This window comes from Plasmodium relictum (genome assembly GCF_900005765.1).
Source record: "Plasmodium relictum strain SGS1 genome assembly, chromosome: 11".
In the NCBI taxonomy this organism is placed as follows: domain Eukaryota; phylum Apicomplexa; class Aconoidasida; order Haemosporida; family Plasmodiidae; genus Plasmodium; species Plasmodium relictum.
In genome coordinates, this window is record NC_041689.1 from 551,554 (window position 1) to 567,038 (window position 15,485).

The 15,485-nt window shown below is 18.0% G+C and overlaps 5 protein-coding genes across 5 annotated transcripts; 1 reads left to right on the plus strand and 4 right to left on the minus strand.

The window, feature by feature from the left end:
* Positions 1 to 858: 858 nt before the first annotated feature.
* Positions 859 to 2,264, minus strand: PRELSG_1113800 (DnaJ protein, putative; the record flags this gene model as incomplete). Its single annotated transcript, XM_028677402.1, has 7 exons — positions 859 to 883; positions 1,018 to 1,057; positions 1,182 to 1,231; positions 1,399 to 1,550; positions 1,650 to 1,813; positions 1,900 to 2,055; positions 2,243 to 2,264. 7 exons carry the CDS (start codon positions 2,262 to 2,264, stop codon positions 859 to 861), a joined length of 609 nt encoding a protein of 202 aa, XP_028533795.1.
* A 2,271-nt stretch (positions 2,265 to 4,535) lies between these two features.
* PRELSG_1113900 (regulator of chromosome condensation, putative) lies at positions 4,536 to 5,975 on the plus strand (the record flags this gene model as incomplete). The annotated part of the gene is made up of 1 exon (XM_028677403.1): positions 4,536 to 5,975. The coding sequence occupies one exon, from the start codon at positions 4,536 to 4,538 to the stop codon at positions 5,973 to 5,975; it is 1,440 nt and encodes a 479-aa protein (XP_028533796.1).
* Positions 5,976 to 7,085: 1,110 nt separating this feature from the next.
* PRELSG_1114000 (conserved Plasmodium protein, unknown function) lies at positions 7,086 to 8,016 on the minus strand (the record flags this gene model as incomplete). The annotated part of the gene is made up of 2 exons (XM_028677404.1): positions 7,086 to 7,435; positions 7,779 to 8,016. 2 exons carry the CDS (start codon positions 8,014 to 8,016, stop codon positions 7,086 to 7,088), a joined length of 588 nt encoding a protein of 195 aa, XP_028533797.1.
* A 1,392-nt stretch (positions 8,017 to 9,408) lies between these two features.
* On the minus strand, positions 9,409 to 12,297 carry PRELSG_1114100 (phosphatase 2A regulatory subunit-related protein, putative; the record flags this gene model as incomplete). Its single annotated transcript, XM_028677405.1, has 1 exon — positions 9,409 to 12,297. One exon carries the CDS (start codon positions 12,295 to 12,297, stop codon positions 9,409 to 9,411), a length of 2,889 nt encoding a protein of 962 aa, XP_028533798.1.
* A 1,597-nt stretch (positions 12,298 to 13,894) lies between these two features.
* On the minus strand, positions 13,895 to 15,226 carry PRELSG_1114200 (ubiquitin-conjugating enzyme, putative; the record flags this gene model as incomplete). Its single annotated transcript, XM_028677406.1, has 7 exons — positions 13,895 to 13,960; positions 14,036 to 14,080; positions 14,165 to 14,219; positions 14,334 to 14,403; positions 14,547 to 14,697; positions 14,786 to 14,959; positions 15,179 to 15,226. 7 exons carry the CDS (start codon positions 15,224 to 15,226, stop codon positions 13,895 to 13,897), a joined length of 609 nt encoding a protein of 202 aa, XP_028533799.1.
* Positions 15,227 to 15,485: the final 259 nt, after the last annotated feature.

Consider the following 15,485-nt stretch of genomic DNA (forward strand, 5'->3'; position numbering starts at 1 on the left):
TGATTTTAAACAACTGTCTATTTTTAAATTAAATAGAAATAAAAGTAAATTATAAAAAAATTTAAAGTGATATTAAAAAAGAAAAAATTAATATAATGTTGTTATTATAAAATCCTCCATAAAAAATAAAATAGAAATATTTAATAAAAAAACATAAAAAAAAAAAATAAATAAATGAATAAATAGTCTTTTACTTTATGTGCATAGTAAAATAAGTAACATAAATATATAATTTCATAGAAATTTTATCTTTTTATAAGCGAAACGATTTCTGGAATGTTAGTTTCGTGGGCTTATCAAAACATTTATAAGACAGAATATATGAAGGTTATACTTTTAAAACTTTTTAAATTCTATATATTACTACTTGTTCTAATTATTTTTTAAAATATTTATATATTTATAAAGATGATTATATGAAAATAAAAATATAAAAAAATAAAAATTCTCTTTCATTTATGCATAATATGAATTAATTGTGCTTGATATATTTATGAATAAAAAAACAATTATTATTTTAAAATCAGTGCATATGGATAAATGAGTTTGCTCTAATATTATTTTGATAAGGTTTTGTAGAGAAAAATGTGCAGTTATTTTGTAGAATAAAAGTAATTGTTTTAATTACATATTTATAGATGTAATGAAATATTAAAAAAAAAAAAAAATAATAAAAAGATTCCAAGATTAAAAAAAAAATATAAAAGAAAAAAAAAAATAGTAAGATAGTATGTTTTATAATTAAAAATACATAAACAAATTATTTATTAAAAAATCATTGTACGAATATAAAAAAAAATTAAAAGAATATTTTTATCCTTAAAAAAGACCATATTTTTATAATTATTTATTTTTGTATTAGTATTTATCAAATTCAGATGCTCTATAAAAAAAAAAAAATAAATAAATAAATAAAATAAAATAAAATAAAATAAAATAAAATAAAAATAAATAAAAAATAAAATAATTATTAAAATCTATTTAATTTCACTAAACAATTTACATTATAATTTTAACCTGAATTTTCTTCCTTGAATGTCTACCAAAAAAGCCCTTCCTATAAAATTTTTTTTTTATAATTATGCAAAATAATATTAAAATGTAATAATAAAATGTTAATAGAATGTATCAATATTTTCATCATAATGATAGATATATAAATATTTGTTCTAATACATTACCATAGGAATCATATATAACTATAGGTTTTTCTTTAAAGTGACTCTTTAAGCTATATAAAAAAAAAATTTTAAATAAAATTCATTTTTATTATTGAAAATTACATATATCTAATAACTAAAATAAAGCATAAAGTAGAAAACATAAATTCTTAAAGAGAAATAAATGAATAAAAATAATATAGATTAAATTTTTTTCCCTTCATTTTCCTCTTATTACATGTATTGCTTATATATAATAAATACAAATAAAATGGGTACAATGAATAAGGGAAACAATTTAAACATTAAATTTATGTAAAAATATTCCCTTGGATATTTGTGAAATATGTCATTGAAGGAATAACTACTGTAATTATTATTTGCATATCTCTAATGATAAATAAAAAAAAAAAAAAAACATAAATAAAATATGTAAAGAATTTTTTTTTTGGTTTTCTATATTTTTTAATTAAAAATGTTATATTTAACCCTATTTTGTTCACTTCTTTCTTTTTCTCTCATTTTACGAATTTCTTCATAAAACGCTTTATGAAATTCACTAAAATCATCGGAATAGTTATAGTTTTCGTTTTTCTTTATATCTTCACTTTTGTAACTTTTCGTGTATGTATTTTCACCATAGTAAGATTTATCTATTGAAAAACAATACATAGAAAATATGTAACTAATTTATTATAAGCAATAAAAAATATAAAATTCATAATTAAAAGATGATTACTTGTATAATCATTATTATATAAAGCTTGATATGCTTCTTGAATTTGTTTAAATTTTGATGTAGCATCTGGATTTTTGTTTATATCTGGATGATATAATTTAACTTTTTTCAAATAAGCTTCACGTATTGCTTTTTTACAAGCATTCTTTGTGACACCTATAATATAGAAAATTATTAAATAGTTTAATATTTACTTATACATATTTATACATTAATTAAATATATACACTCTTTTATATAATATGAGATGTAGTTAGAATGATTTCTAGTTCTAATGGTTATACTTTGATAATTCTATTTTTAGATGCAAATTTTATATATTTAATCATCTTTTTTTTTTTACCTAAAATTTTGTGATAATTCATTTTTTAGATAATATATAAAACTTCGAAATATGTTTAAATAATTAATATAAAATATCATTCATATTTGAAAAAATATCCAATATTTATTAAAATCATTTATACTTCTACATTTTTTTTAGAAAAATTATTAATTTTCTTTTTTGGCTTTTAATAATTTACATACAAATGTATGTTTTTATAAACAAAATATCAATTGTTAAAATTTATTTAGGATAATTAATATATAACATCACAAAAAAAAAATTTTTCTTTTTTATTCATATGTTTTTTATTTTTTATTTTTTTTTTTCTTTATTTTTTTTTTTTTCTTTATATTTATATCTTTGTTCGTTATTTTATGTGGAAAGTTATATGGATATAATTCCAATTATTATCTTTATATTTAGACAGAAACATATTTCACCTTTATATTTAACGTTGATTCTAAAACATATTTCATATAAAATTTTTTGTTTTTATATATAACGGTTTATATATTGTAGTTTCATTAAATTTGGAGTATATTTTGGTTGATTTTTTTTCTACTTAACATTCTATGTAAAGTTTTAAATTTCAAGATTAATTTGTTTATTTATTATATACAAAAATAAATTATTCAATTTCTGTACTAAAAAAAATGATTCCATTAATATTCAACACAAATTATTTCAAATGTTGAAAATATTTGTTTTAAAAAATATACATAAAAAATTAAAAAATTTATATGCAATCTTAAAAGATTAATCTATTAGAAAAAAAAAAAATTTTTATTTTCATAATTTATAATTAATTTATTGAAGCATTTGCTTATTTATAAAATATTATTTTTGAATAAAAAAATTTGACCTTTTTATATCTAATACAGTAGTATTTATAATACTTTTTCACTTGATTATTTTAAAAAATTTTAATTAGCATTCATATTTATTCTTTATAAAAATTTTTTTTTTAAATATGTTTAAAAGAAAAATTTTTACTTTGAATTATATATATATAGCTTTAACATCCATTATATAATTTAAAGATAAAAAGGGGGAAAAAAAAAAAAAAAAGTAAATAACACTATTTTTTCTCTAATAAGAAAAAAATATTGTAAACACTGAAAGTTTAAAAAATGAACGATTAAATAAAGAAAATATAAAAAAGCAAGATATTACACACTTTAAAATTTAAATAACAAAAGAATGATTTAAAATTAAAAAAAATGGAGGCAAAAAAATTATAATATCATCACTTCTATGAAGTTTGTTATTTTAAATTTTATTTTAATGATATTATACTTAGTTCTATGTTAGCCTTTTGATATTTATATGTTATTATATTCTAATTTGGAGTTTAAATTATGAAATTTTTATTGTAGTTAATTTTCAAAGTGAAATTTTAATTTTCAAGATTCACGGAAATAATAAAAAATATGACTTTATTGAGGATTCTTTCATTATTTTTTCTTAAACTTTTATAAAATAATGATATATTTTTTATTTTTTCTAGTAATTTTTTTTTTTCTCATATATTTTATGTTTTTTATCTTTTTTGCATATAATTGCTAAATAATAATTTTTGCTTTTAATAATTTATACGAATATGGAAAATTAATAAAGAAAAAAGCATTTATATATAAAAAAAATTTTGAAAAATAGGTCATTTAGGGAATAAAATACATAATTTTATGATAAAATTCTAATTAAAAAATATAGTGTTTTTTAATATTATTTAAATGCATTTCACTTTTTTTTTTTGATAGTTATACATAAAAAATAGTAGAAAATCTATTGTTTTTTTAACCGAAAAACTATATTTTCTTTATGAAAACTATGTATAATTAAGTATGCATCATATATTTAGTTTTGTTATTACAAAAATATATATAAAAAAAGAAAAAAATATTATATAAATTGAAATAGTATATATATATATATAGACGGATAGATTGATACATAGATATATAAATAGTTATAATAATAATAATATTCTTTATTTGTGCATTTGTTACTAATTAATTATTATTATGACATTTTTAGACATAAAAAATTAAAAATTTTATAATTTTTATTTGACATATATAGTAATATATATTTTAGTTTTTAACATTTATTTTCATTTATAAAGCTTGCTATTATTTATAATATAGTACCTTAATTTTTCCTAAACTTTTTTTTTTGTTTACAAATGTTTATATTTTTCTTATGCAATGTATTTGTTTTATTTGTAATCTTTTTTTTTTTTTATTCCTGCTTTTTTCACTAAAATAAAAAAAAAAGGATATTTGTTTTACATTTATATTTATATAAAATGACAAATTTTTTTAAATTTAAAAAATCTAAAGAAGAAAATGTGTCACAACCAAAATTGGTAACAAAAGCTATAATTTCATCAGATTTTATAAGAAAATTACCAAAATATGAAGATAAAAGAACAATAATTTATTATTGGGGAAAAAGAGTTATAAATGAAAATGATGATACTCCTGAATATTTACCTACAATATATACTGAACTTAGTCATGTGAAAATAAAAGAGATAAGTTGTAATAAAACATGTGCTTTATTTTTAAGTAACACAGGAAATATGTATTCATTTGGTAAAGGATTACATGGAGAATTAGGTCAAGGAAATTTAATTGTTTATAGTATACAACCCACATTAATTGAATCAGTAAATAATATAAAGCAAATCGCTTGTGGTTATAATCATTCTCTTTGTTTATCAAATGACAATATTCTTTATGCTTGGGGTCATGGAAATTATAATGGATTAAAATGTAATTTTGATAGATTTGTACCAACTGTTTTAAACATAATAGATTATGGAGATGTTATTGAAACAACATTAAATGTGTTATCTCACCTAATAACAGATTACGAAAAGTGTGATAAAAAAAAAAAAATATGTACACAAATATATGCAAAATATAATCAAAGTATAGCTGTTTGCGACAACAATAGATCCTTATATATATGGGGAGAAACTTATAATAATTATTTGAAGTACGTACCTACTTTTTTTTACAAGTTTGAATTAAATAAAATAAAACAAATAGCAATGGGGAAAAATTTTGCCATTTTATTATTAATTAATGGAGAATTATATGGATGGGGTGATGGAACATATGGTGAATTATGTAAAAGCTCATTTGATTATGAGGGAGGTTGCTATTTTATTTATCCTGAACCATTAATATTAAGAGATGCCAATAACAAAAAGTTACCAAAAGTTAATAAGGTATGTGCAGGAGCAAGACATGTTTTGTTAATAACAGAAGATGAACATGTTTGGTCATTTGGAGATAAAATTTCAGGGCAATGTGGAATTTCAGGTTTTCAAAACATAGTTACTACACCAAAATTTGTTGAATTGCATGAAAACAATCAAAAGGCTAAAAAGGTATTTTGTGGAGAAAGACATTCAGCGTGTATAAATAAATTTAATCAGTTGTACATGTGGGGCCATTCTGCACATCATAAATTGATTTTTACAGCTAGCTCAGACTTTTTGTTAAATCAAAATATGCAGCCAGGCATTTCTATTCAATCTGGATTAAAGCAGAAATTTAATAAAGCTACTTTAATTTATTCAATGTTACATCAAAAGGTTACTAATGCATATTTGGGTGATGATTTTACAATTGTAGTTGTTGGAGGAGAAACTTGTGAGAATCATAGACAATGTGATCAATGCTCTGATAAAACTTTTTATTCAGTTCAAGAGGAAAGTGCTTATATTTCAACATAATATATAAATTTTCATTATTATTTATATTTATTTTATGTGTAATTAAAATAATAATAAATAAAAAAACAAAACATTAATTAAATATCTTTTCCTAAAAGAATATTTGTTGTTTTTAAATAATTTTTAAATTTCATAAATATTATATAATTATTTTTTATTTATATTATTATAATTATGTTTTAAAAACTATTTTAACATTTATTATATTTTTTTTTTTTCTTTTTTTTTTTTTGTATGCTGTTTAATCATTTTGCATTTTACCTATTATAATTATGCTTTTCATTTTTTTTTTTCATTTTCATTCTTTTAAAAGTTTCAATTTATACGCATATATTTTAATTATATTCTTACAGATATAAATATATATGTACATAATGCTACATAAATTCATCTTATATATAAATATATGATAATGAATTAGCAATATTTTTCAATATAATTTTACTTTGAAATTTTTTTTGAAATATTTATATCTTTATTTGTTTAGACGGAACTTTTTGTAATTAAATCTACATATAGAAAACATTTCGCATTAAATTTTTTTACCTTTTTTTTTTGAGCTACTTAGTGTTTTAAATAGAGAAAAGGTTTAAATGCTTTCAGTTATCAAATCTAAAAATAGATGCAAGAAAAAAATAATAAATAACTTAATTTCTCTTTTTAATTTGTTATAAAAACTAAATATAATTTAATCTAAAAAATCAGAAGTTATATTTTGAATGACAATTAATTAAAAAATTAGTTTTTAAAACAGAAAAATAAAGAGGTTATTTTATGAAATAATAAAAAATATTTTATTATTATATAAGTAAAAATGTTCTCATTTAAGTAAATAACAAGTTTATTTTTCTTTTTTTCTGTATATAAAAACTTTAAATGTAATAATAATATATATATATATTAGTATGTAAGTTTAATCGTAAATCTTAAATTTAACTTAATTAAAAAAATTCTTTCTAGATAGTTTTCATGTATATTTTATATAATTATTTGAAAAAAAATAAGAAAATAATTATTTCTTGCATATTTTAAATATGTATATAATTGCCCATTTAATGTTAAGATAATTATTTAATCTATAACTTTTTTTTCTTTTCAATTCTTATTGACTTATATAATCATTTCATATTTTTGAACTTGTGATTTAAAGTGAACAATAGAAAAAAAAGCAAGAATTGATTCAATATATGTTTCAATAAAGGAAAAAGCAATGATCACAATAAAATTTAATAATATTCCTTTTGTTATAGATGTATGGCATCTTACCTTAATATCATTATCTCTTGAATCAAAAATTTTTCCAAAATTATTAAGAGAGTAATAAAAAATATAAACATTAATAATTATCTTAATAATACAGAATAATATTGTAAAGAAAGTAGACAAAATTATCTCATCTTCACTTACTACTTCCTCGTCTTTAATTAATAAAAAGAGAAAATCTATGAAAAGACTTGAAACTGGAGAAAAATAATTTAAAATAAAAATTATATATATATATATATATATATATATATATATATATATATATATTGTATTAATACAATATGATACATTATGAATATATTTTTTAATAATAAATTCATTTCATATGAAGAATACTTAAATTTATATATATTATGCTAATGAAGTATTTAAATAATATATAGTTATATCATTTCTCTTTTATCTAATACCACACAATATCATGAAGTAATAAGGAAATGAGAAAAATTATACATAAAAAAATAGTTGAAATGAATAATTTTTATATATATATATTAACATATGAAACAAGTATTATATTTTCCATTTTAAATTTACCTAGATTAACGGCAGTAAGAAATATGATTGGAAATATTTCAAAACATTCATGGCGAATAAGTATTGAAAAAAAAAAAGAAAAAACGTAAATATATAGTATAAAAATATCTATATAAAAAAAAATAGCCCATATATGTCTAAGAGGAGTTTTGTATAGAGGAGATGGCCCACTAATTTTTCTTCGAAATATAAATCTATGTAATTTTTCATGCAAACCTGGAATTCTATGTATGCACATTTTTTTGTTCTTGATTTATTTAGAAATAAAAATTAATATAGTCTATATTCTTAATTTGGAGATAATTATAGCCTATCTACTTTTATTTTCCTTTGTTCTTTTTATACTTCATAAATCTGAAAATACTTTTTTTTTTATTCTTGTCTTAAAAATTTTCTTATTATATAAAAGTATGTTTTTTAGGTAACTTTCAATATATTAAAAATTTGTATATAATAAAAAAATTACAAAAATAATTTAGTAATTTTAATTAAAAAAGTTTAATTAAACTAAATTTTAATTGTTTCAGTTTGTTCTTGTTCTATTTATTCTTATTTTTAAGGAAATATGACTAACAAAAAAAAAAAAAGAAAAAAAAAAATATTATTATTTATAAAAAACATAAGAAAAGACTATTAAATATTTATGTTTTTCATATAATTAAAACTAAAAAAATAAAAAATGTAATATTATAGTATTTATTAAAAAAATGATTCAATACAAATTATGGGTGAAATAAAAAGAAGATTTAAAAAAAAAAAAATTATATTAATAAAAAAATGAAAAATAATATAATCATTAAATATATATTAGCATTAAATTATCATTTTAAAATTACAAACGTAAAAAAAATTAAATTATTATATACTATAAGATGTTCTCATCTTTCAAATTAAATATCAATAGGAAGTAATTATTATTAGACATAATTCATAATAATATATATATTTTTATTATATAAATATAAAAAATTAAATTTATAGATTAATTTCTTTTTTTAATTTGAAAAATTCAATGTATTCAAATAAAATGCACATATTTTTACACATAGACAAATGAATAAATTTATATAAAAAAATATAAAGTTTTATAATATATATATTTATTTTATTAATAATATTATTTTAAAAATTTTTTCTGTTCATGTATTTCTGCATACACATATTATTAAAAATGTAATTAAAAAATTTTTTTTTTAATGACCAATTTGCATATATTTAAAAACTCAATTCATAAGGATGACTTTCTTAAAATATATATAAGATGATACTTTTTTTGGTATGAATTTTTTTTTTTTTCTCTATAGTATTTTTTATAGTTCCAATTTATATACATATATATTTTTATATTCATACAGCTCTACATTTTATTAGTATTAATTATTTACCTCATTTTACTTAATTTTTTTTTTTTCTTTTTTCTTTTTTGAAATAAAACAATGAAATTTCCTTAATATCATATATCTCATATTTTCTTGAGTTCTCCCTTTATAGAAAAATTAGGTGTTTTTATTTTACAATATATCTTATTTTCACAGTACTTATGGAAAAATATACTTCATGCCATCTTTTTTTTTTTTTTTTTTTATTAAATATAAAAAGTAGGAGAAAAACAAAATTTTTTTTATAGTAATTAATCTGAATCTAGGATATAAAAGTTTTTCGAATCATAATTTTCGTAATTATCAAGGTTTTCATCATAGCAACTCTCATTTTCAATATAACACAGTTCATCATATTTCGTTTTACAAAAAATTTCCCATGGAGTCCAATATGGAAATTCTGTTTCAATTTGAAGTTCTTTATGCACATCTCTACTTTCCCATGCTAATAATTTTGATAAGCTAACCAAGCATCCAAAAAATTTTGCAGCATATTTTCTATTTTTTTTAAAATCGGATAAAGTGAAATTTCCTTCAGTAGTTGGTTGAATAGCATCGTTCATTTGGCACAGCCAATCTTCGAATTTAGGTTCCTCTAAGTAATGAGATTTTAATCTTTCCATTTGTATATTAAAAAAAACTTGAATCTCATGATCTCTTATTACACAATCTGCATCTAAATCAATTAATTTAAACCAAAATTCAATAGATCTATTTGAAGTCATATCTTCATAGTTCATTATAAAATATATCCAATCGTTCAAACACATATATTTTTGATTAGGTCCAGCTAATTTCATTGATATTCTTGACCATATCCTATTAACTATAAAATCATTTAAAGAATGATTATCAAATCGATATAAATCATTATTATCTATCAACATGTCTTTACAGCTACTTGTCTGGCAAAAAGTACAATAATATACATAAAAATGGGAATAGTTAAAGTATTTTCTAATGTGCTGCACTTTTATGGAATCGTCTAGAGAGCACCAAACATGAGCTAAATCGTGTTTTCTCAGATCATTTAAATATATTTTATTTGTATCGTTTATGTCTATATGATAATACAACCGAACAATCACTGATTCTATATATCTTTCTAAAAATTCTACATGATCTAATAAAAATTGCAAAGATTTGTTTCTTCTTAAAATTTCCCTTACGTATGCATCAAAATCCTTAAATTCTAAATAATCGTTCTTTTCATCTCTAATTGCATTGAAAAAATTTATAATAGAACATTTTTTAAATGGAACTTCTATATGATCTCCTTTTTGACTTGAATTAAAATCATCTATTTCATTGTCATACATTAAATCATTTTTAGTATATTCATTTTGTATAGAATTATAAAAATAACTTTCAAAAAAATCTTTTTTACCTTTTTTAAACATATTTTTGTATTTTTCATCATCATAATAACTTGGATCTTTTGTCCCGTCAATGAAACGGTTGCAAAAAAATTTTTTTAAATTTTTATATGTTATAAAATCATTATGAACTTTATCAATTTTTGAAAATAATGTATGACTCATATATTTCCCTATCTTTAAAAAATTTACAACTATTAAATTTTCAAAATTCTCTAAATTCATTTTATTATTACACTGGCTAAATATTTTTTTTAACTTCATATCCGTGTCTTCATTCATTAACCTTCCAATTTTTATGGTCACTTTAGGTATTAAAATTTGCACTTCATTTTTTTTATTTTTATCTTTTGAAGTTAATTTATTTTTAGTTATTTTATTATTTTTACTATACACGTTTTCAATGAAATCATTTTTAAATTTATTTTCTATTGAATTATTTTGAGCTAACTCCATTTGTGCTAATTTATTTTTATAATGCGTACTGCCTTCTTTTAATTTATTTTCAGTTAATTGATTTTCATTAAATTTATTTAGGTGAAAGGATTCTTCTTTTTTTATTTCGTCTTCTATTTCTTTTTTCATTAACTCATTCATTCTAAATTGAAACTCGTTGGATTTAGTTTCTATTAGTTTGTTTTCATTTTTTTCCTTTTGTTTATCAAATTTATCTTCACTATTTATGTTTTTAGTAACACTATTTCTTACATCATTTATATAATCACTATCGTCTTTTAAATAGTCATTATTTTCATTATTCACAATATTATTATTTGTTATTACTAAATCATTTTTTTTTTTATATATGGAGGGAACTGAATTATTTTCATATGCATTTATTATATTCTGTTTTTTATTGAAAATCTCATTCTTTAAATTATTTTCTAAGCTATGCTGATATTTAATATTCATTAAAATTTTTTTTTCTTCTATTTCTTCATCATAATTGCTATTCGTGTTTAAAAAATCATTTTTTCCTATTTCTTTTTTTCTTCTTTTCATATAATCTTTCTTATTTGTTGCATTTTTATCAGTTCTATTATCTACGGATTCTTTTAAAACATTATTATTTTCATTTTTGTTATCTATTACTGTTATTTTACTTATTCCATTCTCTATTTTCATATTATTATTATTATAAATACTGTCCAACTTTGTTTCATTAAAATCATAATTTTCTTCATTATTATCTCTATATTCTATTTTTTTATAAAATTCCAATTTTTGTTCTTTATTTTCTATGTTCTTTTTTATCACTTCATTTATAAGTTTCTTGTTTATTTCTTCAATATCCATGATATTTCTTTTTTCTAATTCCTTTGTATCACTTTTTTTGTTGATACATTTATCAATGAATTTACTTTTTCTAAAAGAATCGTTATGAGTAAAATCATTTTTCTCATAATCTTTGTCAATTTTAGCATGATTATATTCAGCATTTTTTTTTATATAATGAAAAGGAGGAATATCTGAATTAAAAAAATTACCTGCATTAGTTTTTGCTATATGTAATTGATTATCTAGCCACTTGTCCATTTCATTTGGATCTTCTTTTAACTTTATTTTTACATTTTGTATAAATAACCATATATCTTCGTCCAATAAAAACTGACGCATTAATTCTCCTTGTAAAAAAAAGCGAGCAAAACCTTTTAATTCTTTAGTTTCTGATTTTTCAGAAAAAGATTGTGAAAAAGACTTGAAATTGAAATTCATTTTTTCTTTTCTTATAGATCCATCTCCAGTAGAATTGTGTTCGTTCATTTTTATCACTTTAATTTTTTTTATATCTTTTTTTTATTTTTTTAATATATTATTACTTTTCATATTCTTTATGTGTATAATTATTTCTTTATGCATTTTAAAAATGCATTATATATATATATATATATTTATTTATTTAAAAAAATTAATTTTTTATTTAAAAAAGAAAATTATTTTCCTACAAAATTTACATTGAATTTCCTTTCTCCTTTATTTTTTTCTTACATACAATTGTATCTTTTTTGTAATTTTTATATATTCTATTTATATAAATTTTAAAATATTTATGTAATGGCATTATTTTCTTATCGAGTTTAATTTTTTTAAAAAAAACAATAATAGCAAATAAAAAAAAAAGAGAATTTTTTTTTATAAAAACTTACCTAAAAAAAAAAAAATTAAAATTAACAAAAAATTCGTCTATCATTTTTGTATTTTAAATTACATTTTATTACTGGAAAGTATTTGGAATTGTATATTTATTGTATTAAAAAAAAAAAAAAAAAATACATGCATAAATACTATAAGATTATACATAAAAATTAATGAAATAATCAATTAGAAATAAATAAAAAAAAGTAAAATAAAATTACAAGTGTAACTAAAGAAATATGTATACTAAATTATTTCCCATAAACAATTATCCGTAAGTGTATTATAAAATACTCAAAACAAAATAGAAAAATCTCAATATATTACACTAAATGTTAATATATAAAGTATTATCTCAATTTATTTTAAACAATTTACGTAGATAAAATATTATTTTCTTAAATTACATACTTTATAACTATTAATATTCTTTATAAAAGGAAATAAAAATCCTAATAATGATTATCATAACAATTATAAGTCATACTATGATTATTTTAATTAAAATATTGAAATATCATTTATGTATATATATTTATAAAAATAAAATCAAGAAAAATTTATTATTTGTATTTAATATTCTAGATGTGTATATTTTTTTATTAACAGATATATCACGATTTTATATTTTAAATATATACACATTATATAATTAGAAAAAAAAAAAAATTAAACTAAATTAAATAAATAAATAAAGATTATTTATTTTGTTAAATAATATTGTAGTTAGTTAAAATAATTTTGACAAAGCTTAGAAAATGGGTTTTAGTATAATTTAAATTAATAATATATAAACAATTGTTCGTTTTGAATTATATATGATTTTAAAAAAAATAAAAATATATATATCAAAATATAATTGCTTATATAATAGATTATTTATAGATCAAAATTTATGCAGAAGTTTAAAAAATTTGTATTTTATTTTTTCTTTCATGTCTTTTTTTTAAATTATAAATATTCGTAATATTTTTTTATTCTATTTCAAATTTTCTTTAAAGAGAAATATTTTTAATTTCTAAACAAAATTTTTAAATGAAAAAATGTATGTATTAAAATAATAATAAAAATAAACAAAAAATTATAGCTTAAAAATATAATAATAATCAAATAAAAATATATGAATTAAAAAAAAAGAAAAAAAATTTAACAATGTATTTAATTTAATGATGTATTCTAAGAATGTTTTATATTAAAATTGTTAAAGATTTTTCTAATATTAAAATTAAGAATTTTCTAAAAGAGTATTTAACGCTAAAGTCTCATTCCAATTTGCTTTTATCAAAGCATTCTAAAATAAGTAATAAAAAAAAAAAATGTTATTTAAGAAAAATTTTTTTTAGATAAATTTAATCTTTTTAAGAACCTTTGCTTGATCTTCTGTAAATCCCATTTCTGTAATTTTTCTAATCTGTAAAAAAAAAAAAAAAAAAGTTATATTTAAAATTCTTTTTTTTTTTTTCTTTTCCTTTTTAATAAAATTATTATAAATTACTATAACTTCTCTTGGTTCTTTTTTAGGAACCGTTGCAAAAGTTTTTGTCCATACACTAAATAAAAAAAAATGTATAAGAATATAATTATAAATATATAATTTTATATTTCTTATTATATTCCTTAAAATACAAATATTTTATATTAATGTTTAAAAAATGCATAGAAACCTAGCTGTTTTTAAAAAGAGAGAATAATTTTCTTTATACATTTTTGCTACTTCCGCATCTTGAGGATCATCTGAGGATGAAAATAAAAAAAAAAAAGGTATTTTTTTTTTATCTAAATGAATTTACTAATTAAATATATTAATAGTATGCATTTAATAAGAATTTGGTCTAATAAGATAAAAATATAAGCATATATGCTGAACATATTAATACCTGGTTGAGGATCTGATAAAAGTGCTTGAATTGATAAAAGAGCTGTTCTAATTGTTAGTGCAGGACTCCATTCATTTTTTAAAACATCTAAGCATATTGCACCTGTTTGACTTGATATGTTTGGATGCCAAATTTTTGTTGAAAATTTTATCTAAAAGACAAATAAAATAATATTTACTATATATATAATATATATAAATATTAATAAAACATATATATATGAAAAATATATTTCTGACTTTTGGTGGATTATATGGATAATCATTAGGAATATTTATATCTAAAATAAAATGTCCATTCTCATATGGAGTTCCAGAAGGTCCTTTTATAAAACCTACCCACTCGAAAATATTGGAATCTTTTATATGTGCATCTATTTCTTCTACGTTTTCATTTTCAATATCTTTTAATTCCTATTTAATAATTTTTGATTTTTGTTTATATTGATATTAAAAATATATATTCACATTTTCTATTTTTCTGCTTTTTTTTTTTTTTTTCTATTTTATATATATATATATATATATATATATATATATATATATATATATATATATATATATATCTTATTCTATTTGTTCATAAAAATGCACCTCATATATAATTATAATACTTTTTCTTTTTTTAATTACTTTTTGCAATCTTAATAACTCTTTTGAACTTCGTGATGTTGAATTCATTTTTTGTTTATGAACAAATTATATACTTTATATTTTTCTAAAAAAATTATATATATATATTTTCAAATTTTAAGCAAAATAAATTGTACACACAAAAAAAATATATAAAATTTTAAAAAGGCAACTTTATTATTTATTGTATTTTATTTTAAATAGCTTAAATTAATGTAATTTATAAGTGTACAGTACAGTCTTTTTTTATAGTAATAAATGAAAGAAAAAAAAGGAAAAAAGAAAAATATATAAAAAAAAAAAAAAA